Source organism: Artibeus jamaicensis, unplaced genomic scaffold (genome assembly GCF_021234435.1).
Source record: "Artibeus jamaicensis isolate MK-2021 breed Jamaican fruit bat unplaced genomic scaffold, CSHL_Jam_final scaffold_584, whole genome shotgun sequence".
NCBI classification, from domain to species: Eukaryota; Metazoa; Chordata; class Mammalia; order Chiroptera; family Phyllostomidae; genus Artibeus; species Artibeus jamaicensis.
In genome coordinates, this window is record NW_026522048.1 from 8382576 (window position 1) to 8405347 (window position 22772).

Sequence of the window (22772 nt, forward strand, 5' to 3'; positions counted from 1 at the left end):
ATTACTCTTATCATATAAGACTTATAAACACACTGTATAAGGGCTTGTAAAAGTGACATTTAAAAAGATTAATGAGGTGATAACATGCATGTTTATACATTTTAAAGTGTTAATATCATTAAGGAATGTTGACTGGCATAATGACATAATTCAAGGACAATTTATAATGCATGCATGGTATTCACAAACACACCCCCAACTATCTGCACTCCTCGCACTGCAGAAAGCACTAGAAAACAAGAAAGAAATGAAATGACATATTCTTGTCTCACTCTTAGAGTAGCTAAAACAATCAGATAAATCCAAAGCTATTATTATGCATATGTAGACATATTTATATACTACTTTTAACCTGTTTTATCCCAATTTTTAATAAATATATACTTTCATTAAATAAAAAGACACAGATTATAGGTGAAAATTTAGATTAGAAGAGTATGTATGTTTTTGGTCTTCATGGTCTGCAAATTCAACTCAAATTCATATATAATCAAGTGTCAGGTAGAAGAGAAAATAACACACATTTTTACAATTTTATATGTAGTTGATTTTACATTTGTATTTTCTCAACCCAATATATGTAAGGTATATATGAAAGATTTCAATATGAAATAGGGCCTTCTGAAACTTTCGTTTATTATTTTTTAAATTAAAAAATTAATATTTAAAAAATTTTTTTCAGAGCCTTCTGAAACTTTCATTTTTTTAGAGACATACAGTTCCACACTCACACAGTTTTACAACTAAATTAGATTACAATATTTTAGCTGACATTTTATTTTTTTAATTTTAAATATAAAGTACGAAAAAATAATGGATCTGCATATACTTCCTATTCAAATTTAAAATACCCATATTTGCTTCAGCTCTGTTTTCATATATAATGCTTTTTAGATATAGCTGAATCATATCTTTTTAAAGCTGAAGGATAATGTACAAAATATCTTCTTAAGTATAATCTTTGCAGAAGCACAAGGTCACTAATGAGGTAAAGTAATACAGAAGTTAGCAGTTGAGCAGGGACGTAAAACTTGCTCTTTGATTTACTTCTCAGGCTTCATACCATGTAGATTCCATGAGTTCATTGTATAAAAATGAGTTCATTGTATAAAAATGTGCTTCACAGAAACTATTATAGAAAATATGCAGTTTTCCTACTGACTTGAAGGTTATATTCACTGAACATCTAGTGCCAGAGCGCCATTTAGTTTGATAACTGCAGGAGATAGTTACATAATTTTTATATTAAAGGAAAATAGGCTGAAAGCAGGTTTATTATTGAAGAAAACAATGAGTTTTCCTTTATAGTCCTTGTGCTAATTTCAGGTAAGATTTTTTCTATGGTTTTTGCTGAAAGCCGAACTGAATAAAGAAGCAAGAGAGTTTTTAATAATAAGTTATTTGATGTCAATAAAAATATCATATAACACACAAGGCTACTTTTGGTATGCCCTGCTGATGAGTTTATTTTAGAAATACAAATGATAAAACTTTGATTACGTAACAAAAGATAATCATGTAGGTGACAAAGTTTCTTATAAACCGTAATATTTTGCTTGGCCAATAAATAAAGATAATGAAGAAAACATACTAAGTATTCAGGGCATATTAATCTAAAATATTTTACAGTTTTGTTAGGCTTCAAGTATGCTGACAAATTTCATTAATCTAATTAAAATTTTATTTCTAGTTAGTACCCTTAATTTATCTGAAAGCAACACTGGAAAGGAATCTTTTTTTTTTTTTAAACCCTTAAGCTTTGAATATTTATGGAACAGATCAGTTGTACAGCAAAAGGCAAGAAAACAAAATGCATCAAAAGAAAAGCTCCTTACACTTTCCAAGATTCCTCTCATATCAAAATCAGAACTCCAGGTGGGCAGGACCTGGCAGGGAGCTAAGGACGAGGCATTCCATGGGATGCAGCATGGTCTACAAATTCTGTATTTTGGAATGTATTTTTCAAAAACTCCTCTCCCCGGCCCCACTACTGTCATTGTAATTCAGTATTTTCTGTTTTTTTTTTATTGTTGTTCAAGTACAGCTTTCTGTTTTTTACTCCCATCTCAGCCAACTCACCTGGCCCTCCCCACCTCCCTCCCATTTCCACCCCCCTTGTTTTTGTTTTTGTGTCCTTTATACTTGTTCGTGCAAACCCTTCCCCTTTTCCCTCTTTTTTGGTTCTTTGAATATTTGTTTATAGCAAACATTCTTTTTTGTGGATGTAGTATATTCTTTTATCTCTTTGGGATATTAATATTTTCTTTTGGATAGTGTTCATTACCTCCAAGTTGCTTTTTTTTCCTATTTGTTTATTGGATCTTTAATCTTTCATGTTAGACTTTCTTAGACATCTAGTGATTCTTAGCTGTCTGTTGATGATTAAGATAGGGGCATCACAAACCTGATTAGAAGCACTGTGCTGAGGAGTGAGGAATATTAATTGTGGGCCTCCCCATAAAGGTCCTGTTCCATTGTGAAATCCCTGATGAAATACCTTTAGGGCTTTTCTCCTCGGACAGTGAGACTCCCTGTACTGCAAGACTACTTCAGTGTCCTGCCCATGGTGTGAGGTATACAGGCCTGCTGCAGGCACTCTGGGCACTGAGCTGTTCCAAGAATGACCTGCCATTCTAACAAGACCTTGAACAGTTATCATTTACAGATATAATGAAGAACAAGACAAATTCACAGAAAAATATTTTAAGAAGAATTATTAAAATGAATTATATGAGCATAAATAGATTTCTTAGATAATTCTAAGATACATGACCTAGCACACTGGTACACTATTTTTTATATTGCCATGTTACTAGCATAGATATAATGGCGCTATAATATTTACTTCCCTTGGTCTTGAACATTAAACACATTATTTAATCAACCATATTTTAAATTTCTGACAACAAAAAATACACTGTTTAACTTGTACCCATCTGTTCTTTTGTAAACCAATATAGCTCCCAAAATGGAGAAGACCATGGGATCAGATTTCTATATCTAAGGATTCTAGACAAATCAGACACAACAAAGGTTTTATTTAACTGAATAGTTACTTCATAATCTGGGTAACTTAATAATATTTTTCCTGTTCTATAAAAATCAGGAGGCCAAATGATCTGCTACGAACAGCACAGAGCTGTGGATAAAACACTGAACACGTTCTCTGCTTAAGACTTGGTAGCTGGTACATTTTATATGATGATGGAAGTAACTGTATATAAAAAACTAAGTACTATAATATGGAATTATAGTACGATTATAAATTGTTACCACACTGCATGTAGAGTGGATAATATCAGAAGGAAAGTCCTTTTTTTCATAATTTGCAATGCACAAAACATCAATGATGACACTCTGCAAAGTCTGGTGTTCAATGCATGGTATTAGCCAAAAATAATAATTCTGCAACATCTGTATAAAGTTTCTTAGTCCAGAAAAAATACAATCGTACCAAACATGCTGACATCCTGGCGTTACGACCACAATACCACTTCTCTTCCTTTAAATGGCGGCACATTGGAAATCCCCACTTTTCCTGGGTACATTCTGCAGATGGGAAAAAATATAAATTATTTAAATAAAATTCTTCTTCCAGTTAAAGTAAATAATCTACTGAGAAAGCAAATCGGTCACTGTGAGAATCAAACAGCAGCTCAGTGAAGGAAGTGGTTATGTTTAACAGTTCACTCTCTTGTTAACTGGAAACATGTCAATGTTATGGAAATGGTTATTTTCTCAACAACAGCTGTTTGTGTTTAAACTCCAACAATTTGAAACCAAACAACTCATAAAAATTATTTCTCTAAGATTTAGCAAATGTAATTTAAAATAGAAATATTTTTCACATTCAGTGTATACCAGGTAAGTAATGAGATTCTGGATATTTATTGCTGACCTGGCTTTCTAGAAAAACAATTTATCAAGTATGACATTTAGTAATTTTGTATAGAACAATATTAATTCACTCCTAACAATGTTGAAGTATCAATTTTTTTCAGCCACTGTTCACTTTTCCAAAAAAAAGCAGCTGTAGAGGCTTTTCTTTATATTAAAAGCTTTTTTAATATAATGAAGGCTTTTTCATTATATTAAAGCCTGTAATATTCTCAGCTGTGATTTGGTTTGGCTCAACTGCATTTATGGTTCACGTAACAACAAAAATCAGCATTCAGTGTCTAATCACACTGCCCAACTGAACGTATAGAGTTACATATACAACCTGCTGACGTTTAAACTCCTTACATAGAACTATTAATTACAGAGTTTTTGAAAAGGCAAACAAACCAATTTGTATTTTAAATTAAAGCCTACATGGAAAATAGGGGCTTAAGTTTTATCAAACTGTGACAATTAAAAGAAAATGTGGCAAATACAGTTTTTTTATTAGGTTAAAAAGCAAAATAGAACTAAAAACTTAAAAACAAACAAAAAAACCTCTAAAAGGAAATAGTGAGATAAATTCCACTAAGTAAACTTTTGTACTATAAGATCAGGTGCTATTACAAATTTTATGGAGATCATAAGCTGATGGAAATGGTTTCTTTCAGGTATTAAGGATTTATAATAGATCCTACTAATAATCAGATGGAAGATATCAACCTTCTCCCAGGAAAATTAGTAACAGCAATGCTGCTGTTTACACAGCATTTAACACTGATAACACTATTCTAAGTGCTTCAAATGTATTACCTAGTCCCCCCAGCAATTCAGTAGAGTAGGTATATCATCATTTTGGGTGTCAGACGGAAAAACTGAGCACAGGGAGGTTAAGTAAATTGCTTGCCTAAGCTGAAAATCTAGCATATGGCACAGCTCGAGTTTAAATCCAGGCAGTCTAACTTCAGAGGACATGCTCTTAATCATCAAGTACATAAACAATTTCACTTACAGATGTCCCGGAGTCATGAAGCCCTTGAGGCTTATCCAGGTCCTGGGGACTCTGAACCACTTCTGTCTATTTCCAAGGTGACTTCAAACAATGGCTTGAATTTTACTCAAGGCTTTATGGTTTAACTGAGACATGATTACTTCTAAATGAAAGGTCTACTATAAATAATTCGATTTTCTTCTTACAACTAAAGAGAAACACCTAGATCTTACTGTAAACAGAGAGATGAGTTGTGCTATTTATTCAGAATGTTTAGGAATAGTGCTAACCAATAAAACAGAGTTCTTCCTCCTCTCCATCCATTGTCTCCTTGTTCCCTGTAATAACATAGCTGAATTTGTGGCAAGGTATTTCCTTGTTCAGATTAAAGATTGCTGTTCTCAGACTCTCAAGCAGCCACTAGGATAGCTGCAAGACTAAGTTTTGGCAAATTGAACGTGGGCAGAAATGATGTGTGAAAATTCTGTCATATGCTCAGAGGGAAGGGGGACATGATTTTTCCAGCACACTTTGCATGCTCCTACATCTTTCCTCTGTCATGGTGGCAAGCCAACCAGGACCATGTAAACAGCAGCAGCACAGGGTGCATCAACAAAATAGGTTTCTGGATGACTTTCTGATACAGAGCTCCCACACCAGCTCTAATCCCTACCTCTGGATTGAAAGAGAAATACTCCTCTCTCACTGTTACTTTAAATCTGAACCATTTCACATTTAAATGTTTATCTTAATCCAATGCTTTCCAAAGTTCTTATGGTTCAGCACTCAGAATATGGACAAATTTGTATGGCAGCCTGGCATAAACAGAATATGATGCTAGTGTTGAGGTAAAACCCAGAGGATGCAGGAGCAGTATCTCAGGGATACCCAGAAAACATCCATGGTCCACTAATTAAATAGTTATGTCCTAATTACTACAGAAGTCCTGTTAGGATGAGATATCTAAGCAGTGACTTAAAATGAGGAAGCAAGCCATGTGATTAGAAGATTTAAAGAAAGAAAAAAAAACCCCAAAGAAACAAACTAGACTTTCAACAACATATAGTTAATCTCTAAAGATATAATACCAGAGTATCTGACAATTTGAAATGATAATTAACTAGCAATTTCCCAACTTGTAATATCCCAACCAAGCACCTAAAAAACAAACTTGTGACACTGGGAAAGAGGAGATGAAAATCAACTTACTGCAAAAAAAAAAATGTGAAACGAATCCTATTTAAAAATACACAATGAATCTGTTATGAAATGTATAATTAGTATACCATCACTGTTCTACAATTCACCTTATGCAGCCAGAAAAAAAAGCACATCTACTTGCCTGAAAAAGGTAGAAATATCCTACCTCAGTAATGATCTAAATGAAACTTTGAGAAAAATTACTGCTTAACATTAGATTAAAAGTGCAACAGTATTTCTGGAAAATACACTCCATTGAAAAGGATATATTATATTTGACCTCCGCCAAGATGGAGGCGTAGGTGGAAGCACTGCACCTTCTAGCACAACTAGGTTTAAAAACAACAAAGTTTTAGCAACAAAAACACAGCCAAACTACAAAAAATTGAACTACACGGAAGTCTGACAACAATGAACCCTTCAGCCAAACCAGTAAGAAGGGCAGAAGCAGCAGAGCGGGGTCAGGCAGGAAAGATCCACCAGACAACTGGGGCGCACAACCCAGGTGCGCCAGCAGCCGTGGGCAGATCCCAGGTGTGGAGAAGTGGGCAGACCCACTGAGGGCACAAGGCAGTGGACCCACCGAGGGCTGATCGTGGTCACACATTAGCACGCAGATAAACCGGTGAAGGAGCTAGCAGTGAGACGGACCTCGCAGGCCGCAGTGGCAGAAAGTGGCAGAGGGGACCGCTATTGCCCCTCTCTGACCCGCCCCCACATACAGCGTCACAAACCAGCGACCTGGGTAGCCCTGCCCTGGTGAACAACTAAGGCCCTGCTCCTCATATGTAACAGGCACAAACAGATCAAAACATGGCTCAAGAACAACTCAGAGCCCCAGAGCCGATAAATCTAAGTGATGAAGAAATAGCCAAACTTTCAGATGCACAGCTCAAAACACTGGTGAACAGGATGCTCACAGAACTGGTGGATTTTAGTCACAAATTAGAAGAACAAATGAATGCTAAACTAATTGAAATGAAGGGAAATGCACAGGAAACCAACAGTGATGGAAAGGAAAGTGGGACTCAAATCAAAGGAGTGGACCAGACGAAGGAAAAAAATGACCAAACAGAAAAGGATGAAGAAACAAGGATTCAAAAAAATGAGGAGAGGCTTAGGAACCTTCAGGACATCTTTAAACATTCCAACATCCGAATTATAGGGGTACCAGAAGGGGAAGAGGAACAGCCATGAGTGGAAAACTTATTTGAACAAATAGTAAAGGAGAACTTCCCCAATCTGGCAAAGGAAATAGACTTCCAGGAAATCTAGGAAGCTCAGAGAGTCCCAAAGAAGTTGGACCCAAGGAGGAACACATCAAGGCACATCATCATTACATTAGCCAAGATTAAAATGAAGGAGAGAACCCTAGAAGCAGCAAGAGATAAGGGGACAGTCACCTACAAAGGTGTTCCCATCAGACTGTCAGCTAATTTCTCAAAAGAGACCTTACAGTCAAGAAGGGACTGGAAAGAAGTATTCCAAGTCACGAAATCCAAAGACCTACAACCAAGATTGATCTATCCAGCAAAGCTTTCATTTAGAATGGAAGGACAGATAAAGTGCTTCTCAGACAAGGTCAAGTTCAAGGAGTTCATCATTACCAAGCCCTTATTATATGAAATGTTAAAGGGACTTACATAAGAAAAAGAAGATAAAAAAGATGAAATGAGGACAGCAAACTCACAGTTATTAAGAACCACACCTAAAACAAAAGGACAGCTAGAGGATAGCTAGATCAGGAGCAGAACCATAGAAATGAAGATCACATGGAGGGTTAGCAACAGGGGAGTGGGAGAAGAAGGGGGGAGAAGGTACAGAAAATAAGTAGCACAGACGGTAGGTAGAAAATAGATGGGGGGAGGGCAAGAATAGTATGGAAAATATAGAATTTAAAAAACTTGAGACACGTGGTCATAAACTAAAGGGGGGAACGGTGGGGGAGGGGTGTGCAGGGTGAAGGGGAATGAAGGGGGAAATAGAACAAATGCAATGGCATAATCAATAAAATGTATTTTTTAAAAATGAAAAAAAAAGAAAAGGATATATTAATTTCAGGGGGAGAAAAATCTAGTATGAGAGACCCACACCGAAGTTATCCCTAAATTCTTGACCCACAGAAACTAAGAAATAATAAAAAACTATATGGCTTTAAGCCATTCAATTTCGAGCTGATTTCTCAAATAGCATTAGATGATACACAGTCTAACAGTACCAATAAGGAGGCTAATTAGAAGGGATGCGAGACAGAAAAATCCACTGCTTGAGTTGTACGGAAGCATGCTTCCTTAGAAAGAGTTCCATTTTGATTGGAAAGGAAATAAAGGAAATTTCAGAGAAGAGGTTGCAGAATATGTCATTACCCAAATATAGCCAATTTGGGTAATGACTAACTGAATTCTGGAAAACTTTAGAATATGAGGAAAGATGGAAGACTAGTCACAAACAAAGGACATATAGGGACACATGCGATTAGAGTGTATGGATGCTGACCCGAATGGACTCTATCAATTGGTTCCTACACCGTCCAGCTGTCGACTGTGTGACCAATGTGGAGTCTAGGCAGCAGACTGGAAAGAGAAGAGACAGGTCAGAATACTTATACTCCTGACTGCCTCCCTGAGAGGCAGCCTCCTACTGAGCAAACCAACCCTTAAGTCATTCTTCGTTCAGGTTCCTGTTACTTCCTCCTCCCCTTATCTCTGAACATAGGAGTGGTAGGCTCCAATTTCTCCACTATCTCCCATGATTTCTCTTCACTCATTTCTTTGGAAATAATAAAACTGTAAATAAACTTCAAATTATCATGATCGCTGTCTACCATCTGCTTACTGTTTAACTCCCTGATTCCCATTTCTCTTAAAGACTTGTAATACCCCAAACAGCTCTACAGGATCAGTACCCTCTGCCCAAAGCTATTACCTCTCTGATCTCATCTCCTCTCCCACTACACTCCCTCACCTCCACTCTGGCTTCCTGCTATTCCTCAGACATACCAGATTGTCCTCTTGCATGGAAACTTACTTCTACCCCAGCTAACCACTTGGTAATTCAATTACCTTTTTCAAATCTTTGCCAAAACCTCACCATTTAATGAGGCTAACCCCTGACTCCCTGTTTAATTTACTTACGTAAGCTTTTTATTGCTTATTGTCTGTCCACCCCACCCACATCCTTGCCCTGGTTTGCACCGGAAAGGAATGTAAGCTCCCTGTACACAGGGATTTTTGTTTCTTTTGTTCACTGACATTATCTCAAACTCAATATTTATATGTTTGCTGAATGAATGAATGAATGAATGAATGAACCTCTACTATTACAGAAAAAAAGATGTGCTAAAACAGGTGATAATGGGTATAGATGTTTACAAAACAAGTAGCTTAACCTCAAAAATTACTTGTCATAGCAAACTAGAAAAACTTATTTCCAATATTCTCATGATAATTTCACATTTAATTTTTAACTTCACCCCCCTCCCAAACTTTTTCTTAATTAGCATTGATATGCTACACTGTCTGCCTATTCATTAGCACTGCTTGGTAGAAGCTTTGATCAATGTATGTTTTATTATTTTAACTGGCTACCTGACTTACCAGTTTTGTGTCATCTTGGGAAAGTTACTTTCTTTATACGTCAGTTTCCTCATCTACAGAGAGGAAATCTACTGCAACAGTTTTGAATATTAAATAAGAATCCAGCAAAGGGCTTAAAGCAGTGCTAAATACATAATAAGCTCCTGAATAATATTATAATGACTGTAATTCTAAAAACTGATTCACATTTACTTCCACTTCTGCACTCCCCAGTTACTTTGCTGCATGCTTTACATTGCCTGGTAGTCAGGAGGACACACAGGAAAACCTTTACTTAATGATTCTGTACTCTTTAGAACACTGTCTCTGAAGTCGACAAAAATAATCAGTCTTCATTATCATTTTATTTGACCATTCCATAAATTTCATAGTATTGACATTCTCTGCTGAAACTTGCTTCTCTTTTGGTTTTGTAACAGGTTCTTCTTTTCAAAGGCCCTTTCTTCCACCCACTCTTCAAACCTCAGTGCGCTCTGTATTACATTACGGCAAGTTTTCTGTTTCTACTCTGCAAGTTCTTTTTTTGGCAGTTAACATCTACTTCTTTAAAGTTAATCCCTATGTATCTCCAGTATCAACTTCTTTCTGGATATCTAGATAAGAATTTTAAGCTGTTTGCTTAACACTTATAAAATTAAAAACATGCAAAACCAAACTCATTTCCTGAGATTCCATGAATCTGATATTTCCTCAATAATAATATGTCTACATAATCAAACAAGGTAAAACCTTGCCATTGTCTTTAGCCCTCACTGCCCCTCTGCCCACCCATTTCCCCACCACTGGTCACCACGTCAGCCGGTTTGTCTTTGAAAAGTGCTGGTGCACTGTCTTCTCCTCCTACCATTCTTACCTAATGCACCCTGGCTTTGGATTTCCACAGCTGCTTTCAGTCTTCCAATCTCTAATCTAGCTTCATGCCCAATTTATTTTCTATAATAATAAAAAAATACTACTTTTCAAAATACAGATAAATTTATGCAACCCTTTTGCATTAAACACACACAAAAATATTTTTATGGAACAAAATATATTTTGTCTTCCACTGAATAATATTCTAAGACCTCAGCATATCATTCATGGCTCTCACAATATGGATCTAATTTTTTCCAGCTATATTTCATTTTTAAAGAAAATTTATTATTTATTTTTCATATTTTCATATCCTCACCCTCACTATCACTTTACTCTCTGTCACATATCCACATGGACTTGCCCTACTCAGAACACACAAAACAGTTTCTGCCTCTAAGCCTTTTCTCCACAGAGTCCTAAAAACACCCTTTCCTATCTCATTCTCATTCATCTTTCTAAATGAAGACCAAATGCCACCTTTTTAAGAAAGTTTTCATTCATGAAAAATTACTCCCTCTTCTAGTCTTAACAGCACTTGGTTTAGACCTACATCATTCATTACTTTTTTCATTCATTTTTTTCAAAGTCATCTTCATAGATGATTAAGATCTTATGAGGCCATGAATAAATCTCTCAGACATACATGAAAGTTCTATGTAATTCCTTCTGAACTTCTCACTAGATCACATACTTCCTAATAGAATTAGAGAGCATCTCACTTATCTTACACTTCTTGTTCTGTTATATAATCAACAGTATTTCACTTACCTTCTGTTAAAAGCACAGCTATGTAATATCAAGGGAATATGTAAAGTATCAGTATATAAAGGAAGTGAAATACCCAGTTAGAAATGTATATATTACTTTAATAATCATGTCTGTATAATTACTTAATGATGAATTAATCATGTCTGTATAAACACTGTTTGTTAACCCAATCAGTCTAGATACCACTGTCTCGGTATTTTCACGCATGGCTACAAAAATGGCAAAGTCCAGTGCTGAGAGGAAACACTGTTAGCCCAAACACTGTGACAGCAGCTTCCCAATGGCGCTTCTCACTCTGTGACAAGTTTCCTCTGCTTGCTCTTGTAGATTCCTTACAGTCTTTTATCAAGATTCTAGTCTTGATATGGACCATCTGAAACATTAAATCAATGAGAGTCTTTATATTAATATTGTATAAATCATGTTGTTTCCTAAGAAAATTTTGTTCACCGTGCCAGACTGATGATGAAAAAAATTTTAACAACTTGCTTAAAATTCGTTTAACATGGGAAACAAATGTGAGAACACTTATTTATAGCAAAATATTTTTCAAGATCATTTGCTCCAAAGTATACAAATCCTAATTTGTATATAAAACTAGTAAAATATAAATTAGTTTTTTAAATCCTGTTTTCAAAATATGGGCAGGGGACTTGAAGATACATTTCTCCAAAGAAGACAAACAGATGGCCGACAGACGTATGAAAAGATGCTCAATATCACTAAGCACCAGGGAAATGCAAATCAAAACCACACTGAGATACAACCTCATACCAGTCAGAATGGCTATTATCAAAGTCAATAAATAACACGTGTTGGCCAGGATGTGGAGGAAGGAAATACTTTTGCACTGTTGGTGGGAGTGCAAACTTGTACAGCCACTGTGGAAAACAGTAAGAAAATGCCTCAAAAACCTAAAATAGATATACCATACAATTGGGTGTTTATGCAAAAAAAGCGAAAACACTAGTATGAAAAGATTTATGTACCTCTATGTTCATTGCAGCGTTATTTACAATTGCCAAGATAAGGAACTTATAGGTGTCCATCAATAGAGGAACGGATGAAGAAAATACAGCACACATATACAGTGAAATATTCCTCAGCAATAAAAAGGAATGAAATTGTGCCGTTGTGACAACATGGGTAGACCTGGAGGGTATTACGCTAAATTAAATAAATCAGAGAAAGACAAACATTGTATGGTGTCACTTATATGTGGAATCTTTAAAAAGCAAAGCAAATTAAAAAAAACAGACTTGTAGAAACAGAAATCAAATGACGGCTGCCAGGAGAGGAGAGGAGAGGAGAGTGCAGGGTGGTAACAAGGTGAAAGGTAATATAGTCAGTAATACTGTATAAGTTCGCATGGTGACAGATGGCCACCAGACTTAGTGTGGTGATCATATTTAAATATATTTACAAATCAAGTCACTACAGAGGATGGAGCAAAAGGAGGTTTACAGTTGTTCATATGGAAAATAATACAATAATCCATAAATAATAATACAAGAATAAACTCTGAGTTTTGCATATTCACAACTATAAACCTCCTTTAGCCCCACCTTGCATTATACATCTGAAACTAATATAATATTGTATACCAACTATACTTAAATAAAAAATCAGTAAATTAATTTTTAAATTTTTATTAATTTTAATTTTTTCTTAAGGACAAGAATGGTGCCTATTAGTTTCTTTCTCTAGTGAACTTAATGTTTTTAAAGCCTATTTTATATTCATTTGATAGTCAACTTTCTGGTAAGAATTTCTATCAGCTTTGATTTTATATTAATTTATATTTGATACATAAACTATTTCTACTACTTTTCAAGTGGATATATTAAACTTTCTATTTTAGATTCAATTACTTTCTTGACTTCCTTTATTTATAAGCACAGAGAGAACGTTTTGAACACTAAATATATGCAACCTGTTTGAGCTTCAAAAACCACTTAATATTAGTCATGAAAAATAATGAGGCACAAATTAAAGCAAGGGGAAAATGTATTAAAAACTCTATTTCTAATTACTTCTAGGCAGCAGGAAGATGCTCTATGATGTAAGTAAAATCTGTGCCAACACTCTAGAAAACATACAACTTCCTGCGTTCCATGATGTAAATACACCTAGGTTGGCTGAAGATCAAGCACAGCTGCGTGTGTGAGGGAATTGTGCAGACTGCCAGTACATCTAAAAATCTGGAGTCATCCCATATTAATTGGCAAGAAGTGTTCTGAGACATATGCCCAGCTGAACGGCGAGAAGGAATGTGGTATTGTATCAAATGCGTATAAACAGCTGAATCTACAATGCTAACAGGAGAGTCTACTTATCCACTCTAAAATTACGATACCTTCGTCAAAGTAAAATAGCTCCTGAGAGTATCTGATTGAGTTACTAAACCAACTCATAAAGTGTTAATATTGATATTTAAGTAAATAAAAACTTAAATATGCATTTACTGTAAGTTATTATTATGTAATTTAACTTTTTAAAAACTAAGCCTATAAAACTTTGGGAAAAACAACATTTACAGCCATTATTATACTGGCATACATTTAAAAGAATCATTTTCAAGAACTTTATCATTTAAATGCATAATCACAACAGGAAAGCAGAATATTTGTTTATGCAAACTCAATATAGTAAAGAAAAAAAGACACTAAAACTAAACCTAAATGTCATGATAAACATAGGTGATGTTCAGCTGAAATAAAAGGCATGTTTCAAAAACTACATTCAAGTCACAGAACCATATTAATCATGAGACCTCCAAGATCATCTAATTTAACCCCTTTCTTTTTACTAATTTACAGATGACCTACAAAAATTACAAAGATTAACTGATTTATCCAAGGCTACAGAACTGCAGAGACAGAAGTAAAACTTCGGTTAAAGTATCTCTTCTGTGCTGTGTTCTTAGACACTCCTGGGCATTTAGATATCACTATCTCTATACTTCCAAAGGAACTTACACATAAGTTTCACATGGCACTTATCACACTGTATCACACTGTATTATCACACTGTATTATAACTGTCTTTTGTTATCTGTCTTCCTATTGCGTTACAATTCTCTTTACATCATTTTATCCAGACATCCCTGGTATCTAGCAAAGTGAGCAATTGGTGGGTACACAGTTTCTTGAGTGTCTCTCAAATTTCAGCACGTTCTATGTTGAATAAATGTTTGTTGATAGTCTCAATGCCCAAAGCTGTTGTTACTAAGTCAACTATTCTGTTCTCATAATTTTAGAGTCTTCACTTCAATTTCAGGTTGGTTTCAAACTAGTAGGAGCTGCTAAGGAGTTTCTAGGCCCCAATATCCAGATTCTGGATCAAATATAAATGATTTATGTAAAAACTAAAAGAAAGTTCACTAAAAAGAATTAATTTCAAATATAATCAATCATTTACAGTATGTTTGGTTTTAATGGTTTCTTTTATTCAAAGAATTATTTTGAAATATAATGACACAATTTATTGTTAATTTTTTATGTGCTCAGATTGTATGCTACAATTCTTAGGAAAAATTCAAGTAATAAACAGGTGATATAGTAGATATTATAATATATATAAATGAAGAAAATATTTCCTTTTCTAACTCTGAAGTTTGTGAATCTAAAAAATCCCTGTGATAATCAGTTGAGAAATTGAAGTTCTTATGTGCAAAACCTGACTGAAAAAGAAACTAATTTAGAGAAAAATAAACATTCTTTTGTATTTGTCAAAATAAGGCAACTCATTCTTAAACAAAAATGTATTCAGCATCTGCTACATACTAGACACTGTCTGGGACATTTAACAGGTAAGGTGATTTACAGCTTAAGTGAGCATATTCACTTACTTTTAACAAACATAAATTTAGTTTAAACTGTGGGTTGGTTATAGCCAGTGGTGAGACAAAGCTGGCTTGCAGGGGCTCCACAGAAAGTTGACTGTCATCTTTTCTCGGCTCAGTGTTCAGTGACATACAGTTGGTAGCTTGAAATTGGCCAAGCTAGGTGTATTTACATCATGGAATGCAGGAAGTGCTGATTGGGACTTTTATTCTGGGCCAGAACCAACCATTAACCATTAACCATCACAGCACTTACTATAACTCATGAATGGGTCACAAAATCAATTCAGTGGATTGTGAACAATATTTTATAAAATTTAATAGAAAAAATAGAATAAAAACATCGACACACATTGTATGTTTTAAGAGCCAGTACCTTTCAAAGAACAAATATTAACAACAAAAAAATTATGTACTTTTTGTAAAATTTCAGTACCAGTCTAATTTATCTATTTATCAATATACATGGTAGGTAGTGATGTAAAATGTTTTTCATAATGTAGATCTGAGTTTTAAAATGTTAAACTACTATTATATTCAAAAGAACAAATACAATTTTCTTATACAAACATATTTTACAACCTTGTGGTTATTATTATATGTTTTGTGGTTAAAAAATTACCTGCTTGGAAGAAAAAATTGTCACAGTTAACAGGTGAATATTTGGAAACTTTTTGTTTCTTCTCAAGGAATACCAATGAGAGGAATTATAATTTACGATCACAAAGAAATCTGAGTGTGTGTAGATTTAAAATTAAATAAGACCTCTGTCTCACTAGAATAGTGTGAATTCATCGGTTTGCTCCAGTAATCTCTGGCCTGTAAATCCTCTTCTACAACCTTCTGATTCTCATCTTTGTTAAGAAGAGCATAGCCAGCCAAGTACCCTGAGAATTCCCCAACTACTTATGTCAACGTAATTGTTTCATCTCAAGATGTCCCATCAAATACCTTTGTTTTTTCTTTAGTTTTCACCATTGCTAAATCAGTTTTTTTATAATTTATCATTTTATTTTGTGTTACTCCTTTATTGGGCACTTGCTGCATATCACATAATATGGTGAATAATGACCTTCAAAAATGTCAAAGATAAGTTTTTTGTCTTAAAGTTGCTCAAAGTCTATTGTGAGAGATAAATACTAAACTAGTCTTGATTAGATAGTGTGGTGCCAAAGCAAAAATAAAACAAAAACATATGAAGAAATCATGGCCTCTCTCCTTTTTGAGAGTGTTCTTACATTACTTTTCTCAACCTCCAAATTCAGAACCTAAGAGAGAGAAGACACAGAAGAAAGGAGGAAGAGGATGGGCCAGTGAAAAGAAGAAAATGAATGTTGCTAGTAAACTATTCAACAGTCAGTCGGTCATTGTTAACACCTGTCTATATTGTCTGTCTCACCACAGAGGCTAAAAAAGTCAAATACTCACTTTTCCAGGCTCCCTTGCAGCTAGAAGATATACAGTGAACCATATCTGGACAATGAGGCTTGAAACAATTCTGCTAAAAAATTACTGGACAGATTTTTTTCTTTCTCCTTGACAAGAGAACAAATGAGGAGGAAGCCTCTCACACATTCCCACTTCTCGGGAAGACAGGATGCTGACGACTGCAGCAGTCACCTCGCAGCCCTGAGAGCGACATTTGGATGTGAACCCAGTGTGCTGATGTCACCACATTAGTGAACCACCCCTAGAACTGCTACCTTCTGACTTTTGGTTACACGAGGAAATTAATGGCTTCACTGCTTATGCCACTGTAAGATGAACTTGCTATTACTTACAGTCAAAAGTATTAAAATTCAGATTCTGGTTTACATGCAAGGTATGGTTAACCACTAATTTTTCTTCCCAAGATGTGGCTTTTCAGAAATGCCTCCTACATCATAGACAGAATTTACCCTGAAACTCTCACAATCTCATTTCCCTCAAGGTCTGTGTGGCCCACACAAATGGAAAATCAATACAAAAAAATAAGAAGTTAATTATATGGTACATATCATAAAAGTGAAAAAGGAGATACTAAAGCAGGATACAGGTATTAAAATCATGCCAATTTAATAAATTATTAATCCCAGGGAACAAAAGAGCTGATACCTACATAAAAAGTTAGTTTATAGAATGTGGGGAATGCTACATTTCTTATAATGAGTACATACATTTATTGCACCTTAAAACAAAGTAAAGGCCGTTAAGGACACGGCTGCCCCAAAGACAAAAGATGAGTACTTCCATACGCACTGGGACACTCGGACAGACACTTCACCCTTAACATATTCCAGAGAAAGGAGAAAGTGCCAGGTCACTTCATTCAACTTTAAACAAGCTATAGGGCACAAAAGTGAGGAGAGGGAGCAGAGAAAATTGTCTTAACCCAGTGTTAGTGAGGATCAGTTTACCAGTCCCAAAGCTGTCTCAGTCTCTGCCAAAGGCAAGGTCCCTACCCAGTTTCTAAACTCAAACTAATTAAGATGTTCATATTTAAGGAGCACTATTCTTAAAACAGAAGAGGGCTGCAATTAGTCTTCTGTTCCGTGTTTGGCCTCTACTCTATATCCAGGAAAAGCTGGCTAGATTTGTGTATCCCCGTGGTACAGACTCTGCTATTCACAGAGTCTGCTTTGCTTTTGTCTCAGATTTTGGTTTAGATTCTAGTCCTCTGATAAGACTAGAACCCGTTCCAAAATGCTACACACTGGCTTGTAGCTCTGGTATTTTAAAATTTAACAGACTCTCCACAGGAAGCTGAATGTTAAAGAGTGTGACTCTACAGCCACACTGGCTGGGCCAAAATGCTAACTCCTTCGCTTACTAACTGTGATCCTCGGCAGGTTACTCAATCTCTCTGTGATTCAGTTTTCTCATGTGAACATGAACAAAATAAAAACTTTACTACTTTACAGGGGTATTAATGAGAAACTCCTTTAGGAGTTAATACAAGTAAAGTGTCTGGAATAGTGCTTCATTCACAGTAAGTGCTCATTACAAGATTAACATTTATTAACCAACATGGGTAGCTTGCACCTGACCAGAAACTGCTTCCGCATGTGCTCAACACTGCCATTAAGACCCTTTGAAAGTAGATGCCAGCTCATGTCTGACCGGAGTTTACCTTTTCAATACCAATGGAAGCAACTGGCTACCTTCTTTGGAGCAGACACTTCTGTTAGGTTAGTTCTCCTCGCCTTGGCCCCAAGATTCCTGGTTCCCTTTCTTTTCTCCACTGTTCCACTGTTAGGGTCCCCGTGAATCTCATGGTTGAGAATCACAGGTTCTGACAATGTCTGTTTTCTTGGTTGTTATTGTTCTGCCCAAAAGTTCTCATTTCCATGTACTTTTCATATGAGGGCTGTATGGATTGACTCCTTCCCTCATTTTCCATCTTAGGCCGCATTTCTGTACCTCAAATGAACTAGGTTACTACCTAACTAGAGTAGTCATCCATCTTTGAGTGACCTGCTACTACTTAATTCACCATGTTTCTTATACTTAAAATGCTCCTCTCCATATTTTTGCCTATCTAAATCCTACCCTACAAAGCTCAATCTGAAAGTTACTACCCTTCATTAAAGCCTTTCTTGATCCCCTAACACACAGGTGCCAAACACAAGGCCAGCAGGCCGATTCCTGCCCTGCACCTTGTTTTATCCAGCCAGCACCTTGTTCAGTGGCAGTGCTGAGCTCCTTGCCCCTAGTTAAGGAGTAGTTACATTTATACAGTCCTAAAATTACATTCGGCCCTTTGAATGTGACTGCGAGGCTGATGTGGCGCCCGGTGAAAATGACTGTGACACCCCTGTAACAGGAAATAAACTTTATCTTCTAGCTGGAATGGCTCTTTTACCACTTATCATACTTTCTTTTTTCCTTATCTCTAAGAAATCACTTAGAAACCACATACAGTCATATATAATTTATAAATCATACATATTCATACAGAATTTATAAGTCATATATAATTTGTTATTGATGGTTGTTGCTATTATTGTAGGCTTGTTGTATAGTACATTTATTGTGCATAAATACAGTTATAGTTCTAAAGTAAAAGTTTCACAGAAAGGAGAAGCATTCAGGACAAGACCTCAGATTCACCTGTACTAGACAGGATGTCACAAAGTATCTCAGAACATCGGTCCATAAATCAGACAGAAGTCTACTCCCCTCTTGTCCAGAGGAAGGCAGACAGTATAGAGCATGTTATCCAGACCCAGGTGGGTAGGGCTGTTCTGCCAACCTTAAGAGTTGAGTACCAACTGTGGTACCAAGGTTACTACTATTTCTTAGCCAAAAGGAAAGGTGAAAAATGGCGAGCAAGCAACTTCCTTTTAAATAAGTTGCATACATTATTTTGACTTACATAGGGGATAGGTACTCTAGCTGTGTGTGCTAAGTGATATCTGATCTGCTAAAACTAAGGGGAGTTATATTATTTAAAAAAGTAAACAATAGAAACAATTATTTTCTGTTACATATATATGCTGTTACATTCCTCACATCCCCCTTTCCAGTGCCTTATTCATATATTAATATCACACACACACATACGCACACAGTCAGAGAATACTAACTGCCAGCCAATATTGTTTCTCCTTTGTCCCTCACAGAACTTGATTTCATTAGAAGCTGTAATGTACTCTTTAAAGAACACTGTCTCAGACGAGAGAAGCTATTCCATCTTCATATTTCTTTACATTTAGATTGCAATGGCTGGAGCAGTAACAGTTATTATGTAACCGTAAATGAAAGGGCCAAAAACCTGCAAAGACCTTGGTCATCGCACTCTGAAAACTTATGAACCAGTGTCAGCTACTAATGTACCTTATAGATTTTTCTGGAAAATAGAGAAAATAAATCCTACACGGTTAGGCTACAATAATTCCATGTCCATGCATTTAGAAGTCTGTATCTATAAAACTTGCCCAAAATATGACTGCTCATACATAAAGCAATTAAAAATATTAAACGTGTTTGACACTTTGGCTGAACACTTGGCCCTTCCTTAGTGTTTCCTTTCACGTATGTTGCACGATCACCTATTCAGTGCCCCCTACTAAATGAAAACCCCAAAACAAAAAACTGATTATCCTTGATAATGCCTTATACTTTATCTTCTACTCCTCTAAAAAATATTGAGAGTTTCTGCAATGCCTCTAATTTACTCTATTTCTACTGCTGCTATCCTAACTCTAGTCTTCACCTCCGTGGTCTCAACTTATGAGATTATGTCCTATGAGTCCTATCAGACCCCATCTGTGCACCTAAGTACAGGTTTTATCATCCGCATCCTACCCCGCGGAGAGCTATAAAAACACGGCTCATGTTTGCCATGGTGCACAAATGCCTCTCGTAGCTTCAGCGTTTCCATCACCTTTGTGGGCTCCTGCATCCTTTTATGTTTTAATAAGTACCATGAATCTTCCCAGTATTTCAATGCTTTTAAGTAAGAAAAGTTATTAATATTCAGTATTTTTGTTGAACAGAAGGCAGACATGATGTATACATACATAAGAGATACACACACCTGCATATATATTACGGTACATATAGTACACACAGTACATACATGCAGGGTGGGGGCAAAAGTCAGTTTACAGTTGTGAGTATGTGTAACAGTTTATTCTTATGTTATTTATTAATGATTGTACTACCATATGAACAACTTTAAACTTACTTTTGTACGACCTTTTCTATTTAGTTTTGATCTCTTATATGTGTTTGATTTTAATCTGCAGAAATTCCAAGGGCCTGAATTTGGGAGTATCCCCCACAGGATTTGAGTTTGCTTCTACATGGAGCTGAATGAAGGCTGCCGTAAGTCACTCAGGAACATGGTTTAGTACACACTTTTCAGGTTCAGCTCCCTCACCATGCAAAAGCCCAGTATTAGTCTCTAAATTCCAGTGTGATTGTCTGCAACCTTATGGCTCACAGTTCTGTGCTCTGGTTTCAACTCCTCATCTTCCCCCTTCCCCTTCTCTCCTTTTAACTCTTAGGCTTTGATTTTTCTTGATCCACAGAGAATCTCCCTCTCCCTTTTATTTGTGGACTCACCAATGCTTAAAAAATACACATTCTAATTCAGTCAGGATCTAGCTGAACTGTAGGAGGAGGGTTCCTCAGGAGAAAAAAAAAATCACATTTCCCAAAGTGTTGAAAATGGAAGTCAAATACATGCTTTTTTGAAAAGTGATATCATGCTTTACTTCTCCATATCCTCCAAACTCCCAGCATTATAAACCCACAGAGGACAGGAAGATTTAATGAAATATATACGACATAGAATATACTGTCAAGCAGAAATTTCACTGTTGCAGTGATAGAAAAAACACTTCTTAGTTAACTCCTATTAACTAAGAAATAAGTCATATCTTTCTGTATGATACAATATACGAGTTAATGATAATATTAACTACCTAATGTTTTAAGGCTTTCTAATACAACATACTGGATATCTGAAAGATGTCAAAAATACAAGATAAGCTTATTTTTAAATAGTATCTTAAATTTTCAAATAATATGCTCAACATATCAACCTCCAAACACCTTTCCAGGTGAAGTGCTTTTAAATTTAAAGCAATGAAACCAACTCCTGACCCTCAAACACAACAAAGATGGCCATAGAAGTATCTAGCTTTCCCCTCAAAATTCCTGCTGGTGACAGAAATTGCGATACAATCTACAGTAGGATACATACATGCTCTTGACAGATTTGCTTGGTACAATATAGCAGGACCAGACTGAAAGGTGCCATTAAAAGATGATCTGCAGCCCTTCCCTGGCTAAAAAAAAAAAAAAAAAGTAAATGGACGGGTCTTTGGGAGAATTGCCTTAATGCCCTGTAACGCATTAAAGCTGGGAATGAACAATGAACATGGAGGTAGGCTAAAGGCTTTCAAGGATTATACCATTCATACTGACTCTGATTATCTGCAGTATTTTGGAGGGCACTAGTAATATGAGAAAACTCCCTGGCATTAGGCTGAGAAGAGGTAGGATAAGACCAAGTACAAATCTCTTTCATGACGAGGGTTGCTCCTAGAAGGGGCTCTTATTAAGGTCAGGGAAGAAGCTCTGTGGTATCATCTGATGGGACTCTACAGGGCCCCAGCTTTTCCCCTACTTCTCTTGCACTCCTAAGCTTCTGAAATGATCAGATAAACTTAAAGGAAAAGTAAAATCGCCTTTCATCCCTCAGACTGGACCTACAGGACTCAGAGCACTCACACCAATCTCTGACAGAATACACAGTACACTGAACAAACACATACAGGGGACTAAGAGCAGCGGCAGAGAAAAAAAGTGACATTCTTGTCTTCTGTTCAGTTTTAAGAACAACAAAACAAAACAAAAATTCCAGGAAACCACCTGGGAGACACGCTCCTTATGCCTCATTGTTAAGAATTGTGTCTCATATCCATTACTATGTAAACGGAATTACCCTAACTAACTTAGATTTTGGTTCACCTATGTCTGAGGTTACAGGAGGACTCCAGCTTCCCAATAGGTGGCGCTTAAACAAAATTATAGTTCAGTTACTTAGACGTGATGTGTAGACCTCGACAGGTAATGAGTCGTGTTTCCTATAGCATGTTTCTACCTTTCTGGGAAAAACCAACAAAAAAATTCTCTCTCCAACTTCTAA

The 22772-nt window shown here is 36.0% G+C and overlaps 1 protein-coding gene across 3 annotated transcripts in view; it reads right to left on the reverse strand.

Annotated features, from left to right (window-relative positions):
* METTL25 (methyltransferase like 25) overlaps positions 1 to 22772 on the reverse strand; it is a 94042-nt gene that overhangs the window by 32557 nt on the left and 38713 nt on the right. For all 3 annotated transcript variants that reach the window (XM_053658787.1, XM_053658788.1, XM_037143434.2), the window contains one exon: positions 3455 to 3549. In XM_053658787.1, coding sequence (XP_053514762.1) covers positions 3455 to 3549 — 95 coding nt within the window. The remainder of the gene's footprint in view (positions 1 to 3454; positions 3550 to 22772) is intronic.